The sequence below is a fragment of the Onychostoma macrolepis genome, chromosome 03, assembly GCF_012432095.1.
Source record: "Onychostoma macrolepis isolate SWU-2019 chromosome 03, ASM1243209v1, whole genome shotgun sequence".
In the NCBI taxonomy this organism is placed as follows: Eukaryota; Metazoa; Chordata; class Actinopteri; order Cypriniformes; family Cyprinidae; genus Onychostoma; species Onychostoma macrolepis.
In genome coordinates, this window is record NC_081157.1 from 44,015,976 (window position 1) to 44,022,839 (window position 6,864).

At 33.2% G+C, this 6,864-nt stretch overlaps 1 protein-coding gene and 1 long non-coding RNA gene across 2 annotated transcripts; one reads left to right on the plus strand and one right to left on the minus strand.

Annotated features, from left to right (window-relative positions):
• Positions 1–1,704: 1,704 nt before the first annotated feature.
• Positions 1,705–5,340, minus strand: LOC131535938 (uncharacterized). The gene is made up of 3 exons (XR_009269784.1): positions 4,502–5,340; positions 3,661–3,750; positions 1,705–2,746 (listed from the first exon to the last, which is right to left on the minus strand). It is a non-coding gene; the product is annotated as an uncharacterized LOC131535938 (long non-coding RNA).
• A 148-nt stretch (positions 5,341–5,488) lies between these two features.
• On the plus strand, positions 5,489–6,310 carry LOC131535626 (NAD(P)(+)--arginine ADP-ribosyltransferase 2-like). Its single transcript, XM_058768273.1, is given in 2 exon segments — positions 5,489–6,056; positions 6,058–6,310. Coding segments are annotated over 2 exon segments (756 nt in total). The 5' UTR covers positions 5,489–5,553.
• Positions 6,311–6,864: the final 554 nt, after the last annotated feature.

Sequence of the window (6,864 nt, forward strand, 5' to 3'; positions counted from 1 at the left end):
GGCAATGAAAGTACTGAAAAAAGTGTGTTGAATCTAAGATATAAGTACACCAATTCCAACATTTGTCCTTTTTGGTTTAGTTGAACAATTCTTTGTCAGAAACACTATTTGTTTGCATAAGTTTAACATAATGAAGTTATTTTAAGTGGCCCAGTCAGAGGCCTCAGAGTGATATTTTTTTTCATTTATACTTACTATACATCTCTTTATTGCATCACATCACTGAACATTTTAAGTGCTTTTTATATAACTAACTGCCAGCAATTAACTGCTGAACGACTTCCTGAGTGCAATTTTTAATCAATTTTGTTTAATGTAATTTTTTTATATTCATTTTACGTAATATTTTTCATCTTAGTCATGTTAGAGATTGAGAATAGCTTCTGTCATGTTGGAGTTTTTGTGGATTTCATTGTGCAGAAGAGTGAAGCTTGTGTTTTTTTTGTGGGCGGCTTTATAAACACCATTATGCTTTAAATGAGCAACAGCTGCTAAAACCTGCGCAGTGACAAGTCTCTTCTTAGGTGTTCATCTCATTACATCCAGTCAGAAAAAATTTGGCTAGCTACCAGAAAAATGCAAAAGATTATTCTCAATAAAAAACTATTGAGAAATTAATGTTAATTGTCACTCAATTCTCAGTCAAGCGTGAGCGCAAGCAGTTTTTCACTAGTGCTTTCAGCACTGCCTTTGGCGGTCGGGAGCGAAAGGAAATAGAACAAGCTGTTTTGTACAGTTAAAAATAGCTGGACGGAAGCCAGACCCAAACAATTTACAAATGGCCGCCCCACTCTTAGAAAAAGGTGGATAGAAATGTAGGCTACTCTCTATCATGACATCTGAACAGCAATAATATCAAGGCTGCTTAAACTCTTTATTATTAAACATTATGACTACTAGGAGAACCAGTGTGCATGTCAGGAATTTGCTGCATGCAGCTGCATTTACTCTTCAGATCTAAACGTTTGTTTAAGACACAGTGTATCTACTGATGTGTGACTTAGTATGAAGAATGACTTGACTGATGTATTTGTGTCTCCTGCAGATTCACATAACCATGATCAAAATCTGCTCATCACTAAGTCAAACCTGTTTTCTGGTACTGACATGACAGGAACTGTGTGAAACCACATATAAACCAGACTCTTACAGGTGTTGCATTATAAAGAGCTAACAGTTGAGTTGATAAATAAGCTGATGCACCATCATCACACTTCAGCTATTGTTTCCCACACAGACAGACACCTTTTTAGCATCTGAATGTGAGCAACAGACTTTTCTGATCATCTCATCTCGTCGTTGCTCCTGAACTCCTGAAAAGTAAACAGACTACAGTATTCTCAGGTCATTTTGGGGTCATTATAAGTCAAAGTCAATATATCAGTGAACATCACAGGTTTAAATGCATACACTGTAAAAAAAAAAAACCCCGTAAAAAAAAAAAAACGGTAATTTTCTGGCAGCAGGGGCGCCAGAAAATGTCTGTTAAAAAACAGAAAAATACTGTCAGGAAAAAAAACAGTAAAAAACAGTTAAAAAAACGGTAATTTCGTATCCGATAATTACGGTTTATTACTGTTATTCTACACAAAAATATCCTTATAAAACCATGAAATCTTTTAATTTTAACAAATTAATTGTTAAAATACAGTCATACACCTCTAAAACACAGAAAATTGTCTTTAAAAAAGGTTTTAAGTACAGATAACACTGTAAAAAAATGGTAATTTCTTTTCCTATAATTACGGTTTATTACTGTTATTCTACACAAACATATCCTTATAAAACCATGAAATCTTTTAATTTTAACAAATTAATTGTTAAAACAGTCATACACCTCTAAAACAGAAAATTGTCTTTAAAAAAAAGTTAAGTACAAATAACATATACTGTAAAAAAACGGTCATTTCTTTTCCTATAATTACGGTTTATTACTGTTATTCTACACAAAAATATCCTTATAATACCATGAAATCTTTTCATTTTAACATACATTGTTAAAATGTATGTTAACATACATTGTTAAAATATTCAAACACAGAAAAATTATTTAAAGAATGATAAAAAAAAAAGTTTAAAAGATCATAATCAGCAATTCTGATGAGCCATATAAAAAGTATTTAACTTGAGCTAGAGAGGTGACAGACATATCTAAAGGGATAGTTCCCCAAAATAAAGTTGTCATCATTTACTTAACTTTAAGTTCAACTTTAAGCAGTTTAAACTGCAAAAATAACTAAGATTTGCTTTAATAATAAAAAAAACACCAGTAATCTTAATTTTGTTTTATTTGTTATCTGCAAATACATCCTGTGATCAACATTTAACAAAGCATCGTTTAGCAGCATTATATATATATATATATACACACACACACATTTTTTTTTTTATGAAACTGGTTCTCCCCACTGGTTAAAACTTCTGGTCTTTACTGTGAGCTTTTTTTTAACCCTGTACTTTGAAATGTACACAATTTAAAACGTGTGGTTAAAAGGCTGCAACTCACTCAAGATAACAGTCAGCCACAAAATACAAGCAGAATGAACCCTTTACACATTACAGAATAGTCTATAAACTAAATGGAAATGTATGAAACAGAAAGAAGCTGGCATGTGAGATGTCTACTCTCGCCATTCAAAGTCTGCAATGTTTGTAATCAAAGAAAGAACCGTAGGATTTATGGACTGCTGTTTTTTACTGCTTCTCCACTTTGGTCCCCCTATCTGGATTTATCCGGAAAAGGCATCTGTGAAGACAGAAATACACTTGAATATAGTGCTACAAACATTTTTCATAATCAGCAATTCTGATGAGCCATATAAAAAGTATTTAACTTGAGCTAGAGAGGTGACAGACATATCTAAAGGTATAGTTCACCCCAAAATAAAGTTGTCATCATTTACTCAACTTTAAGTTGTTACAAACCTGTACACATTTATTTCTTCTGTTGAACACAAAAGATACTTTGAAGATTTGTTTGTAACCAAACTGTTGATGGACCCCATTGACTTAAATAGTATGGAAAAAAAATACTTTAGAAGTCAATGGGGTCCATCAACTGTTTGGTTACAAACATTCTTCAAAATATCTCTGTTCAAAAGAAGAAATTCATACAGGTTTAGAACATGAGTGCAAGTAAACGATGACAATTTTATTTTGGGGTGAACAAATATCTCCCATTAAGCAACTGTGCCTACAATGGCTGTGATGCGTTCCAACAACCAGTCTTAAAATCTGCTGCCAGTGTCAACATCTCCATAGATCATAAAGGAAATGTTACACCATGTCCTAACCAGCCGTGACGGCGACACACAATGATGCTATTTTAGAAACTGCTTTTATTTTTTATTTAAATGATCTAAAAGATCTTTCAGATCAATGCATTGTTTCTGGCAATGTGGCTTTTCACATTTCAGTGGACCCTGTACGGTTTCACATTGTGACACGGATGACCGCTTGTGGTGGCGCAACATATGACTTTTAAAGGAATTATACTTGGTAAACTTTGATTTGCACCCAATTACACAACAGGCATATTCACCATGTGCTTCATTTGTGTGTAATTTTTGATGATTTACATACCCTTTCACTGTTTCCATAGAAATGCCACATATAGGACATGTGAAAGCATTTAGAACACTTGCCATATTGCAAACTTACTTAATGTTTGAGCTTGAAGGCTTCTGACTGATCTCAGTTCCAGAAGTTCCAGATAGCTATTGTTCCAATTCCTGGTATTGAATCAAAAAACTGAAAAATAAAAAAAAAATAGTTTGCGCAAAATTACATTACAATAAATTGTAACACAGCAACATTGGTTTTCTTTATTTAATTGAGTCTCAGATTCAGTCACAAAAAAATCAGTAATTTAGGCATTTCTGAAACAGTCACTCAGTGTTAAGCCTTTACAAATTGAAATAAAGTGTGTTTGTTTCTTAAACCTTTACAATGTGACCATCGAGCACCACACTACGAGTATTTTCCTTATGTCATTTTAGCTGTATATCAATTACACTAAATTTGCTGACATTTTTTTTTTTTTTGAGAATCGTGGATGCTTTTGCTAGAGACTGCTGTTAGTGTACCATTTGAAACCAAAGTCAACATTGACTTATCACTTTAAGCCAAACAATTATCTTTTTCTAATGATTTTGATGATGTTTTGGGCCAGTTAATGCGCTTACGTGCGCAGCATATATGAAAGCTGTTGCTAGCAGTGGTCAACTTTAGTTAGCTAACTTTTTTAGTTAGCCAGCCACGTGCCACACAGTCACGGCCACAAAAATACAAGCCAACACAAAGATAATGTTCTTAAAAATGCAACGTTAAATTGCGTTCAGGTAACGTTAACACAAAGCTAAAATGCATCTGCAACCTAGCTAATGTAACATCTGACATACATTAGTTGTTTTGTTTTCGGTCGTCAATCTTAATGTATACTCTAGCTATGTCAGTATTGCGTTGAATTTTTGAATGTGTCAGTAAATATTTTCGACGTTACCTCTCACAACTGTTGCTTCCTCGAAAACAACAGAATAGTTCACCAGCGCGCCGCCGTCTTCACTCTTCATCATGTCGCGCGCTTCTTTCTGCGTGCGCCACCAACGTAGCAGAGGTGTCAATTCTGATTGGCTTAGATAATTATTGCCGTGAAAATGATTTGCTGAACACAGAGGTTGGTGATTTGTCTTTTGCATTGGTTTTCGTAGCTTATTATTTAAATTGCAACGGTCTTTTTTTAAAACAGCTAAACTTACCATACCATACCAACTTTATTTGTTAAGCACTTTACAACAACTAAAGTGTTGTCCAAAGTGCTGTACAGAAAAATAAACATAAGTACAATTAATATGCACACAATAAAAGCATTCAAAGTAACAAATTAAAACAAGCAAATAAAGTCGACATCTTAGGTGTCAAAAGCCAAAGAGAAAAGATGGGTTTTAAAAACAAAAAAAAGAAGAGGCCTGCTTAACACAAGTCGATAGATATACTTTTAACTAGGATATCTCGATTTCTAACAGATCTCTGATAATCTGTGACAAGCTAAGGGGTGTTAGAAATTAACACAGTTGTTACAGTATTTCACGTGTTAAAAGAGGCCAGCAGGTTAATAAAAAAATCACTTTATTTTTACAGTTAGTTTCGTTAAAATTATCATTGAAAATATGTTTAAAAACAGATATATACTGTATTCCATTTATACAAAGTTTCTCTGTTAAATTACGTTACACATGTCAATAAACAGGTTTTTTTTTGTAATTTTATTAAAACATTTCTGTAATTTAAAAAAACAGGGAAAACACTGTAAAATTTATTGGCAAAAACTGTAAAAAAATATTTATTTTTTACAGTGTATGAAATCCTGTCATGTTTCTTGTCTTTCAGCATCTGTGCTTCACTAGATCTACTAGAATCATCTGAGGGATTTGACTGAATCAAGATGCAGCTGATTACTGAAGCTCTTCTTCTCATTTTAGTTGCTCCAGGACAGGTAAGCTTAGCATGAATATTACAGTCACAAATACTGATGATTAATCATTATGATTCCTGATGCTGCAGGATCACAGAGCTGCTGCTGCTGCTGTTGAAAAGATGTTTCCATTGGATATGGAACCAAATTCAGTTGATGACCAATATGAGGGTTGTAGAGAGAAAATGGCAAACCTGGTAAAGACAACATATCTAAAGAAGGAAATCAACAGCTCAACTGATTTTAAAATTGCTTGGAAAAAAGCGAAAGACTTTGTCAAGACCCAAAATTACAAAGACCTGACAAATAATAATTTAATTGCTATTTATGTGTACAGTGATAGTAATTTATTTAAGCATTTTAATCCTGACACTCGTTACGGTAAAAAACATTACAAACAAATGAGATACAAATGGTATTCACTTCACTTTCTGTTAACAGAAGCGATACAGATTCTGAAGAAAACTCAAAATAAATGTTATTCAACTTTTCGTGGTACCAAAGCTGAATTTGATAAGCATGTTCTGAACAAAGAGGTTAGTTTTGGCCAGTTTGCTTCATCCTCTCTTGTTCATAAAAAAGCACAGTTTTGGAAATGTATCTTGTTTTGAAATCCACACGTGTGAAGGAGCTGATGTGCCAAAATACTCTAAGCTTCCTCATGAGAAAGAGGTACTGATTCCTCCATACGAGAAGTTTAGAGTCACTGCTGTCAAGACAAGAAAAGGTCAGAAAGATCTCTGGTGTGACACTGTGTATGTGCTGGAAAGCTCTGGAAACAGAAGTGACCTGAACTGTGCTCTATTCAAAAAACCAACCAAGACCAAAATAAAGTAATGTATTGTGTGCTGAACAAAACTGAATTCACGTGATAAAATCATGTACATCAGTTCCAAATATAAAGAATGTTTTTTTTTGTTTGTTTTTATCAGTTTTGTTCAATAATTCTTTGTCAGAAAACAAAATTTGTTTACACAACTTCAACATAAATAAATAATTTTTAAGTGACCCAATTCAGTGGCCTTTAAGTGATTTTATGTTGTTCTAAAACATTCATTTATTTATGCTTACAATATATTATCAATAAAATATTTTTGCTTCTTGTTGAATTTAATTTGTTTCAGTAAACTTAAACAGAAGTTCAATCCACTTAAATATTTTAAAATAAAAAACTGACTTAATATTTTTCAGCTTAATCAGGAGGCTGAGAAGAGTTTCTGAGATGTTGGAGCTTTAGTGGTTTTCATTGTGCAGAAGAGTGAAGCTTGTGGTTTTGATGTGGGCAGCTTTACTAACACCATGATGCTTTACAAAATGAGCAATGATGAGTCTTAAGTGTTCTTCTTACTACATTAAGTCACAAATGTATTAGTAGCTAGCAGTTAAATGAA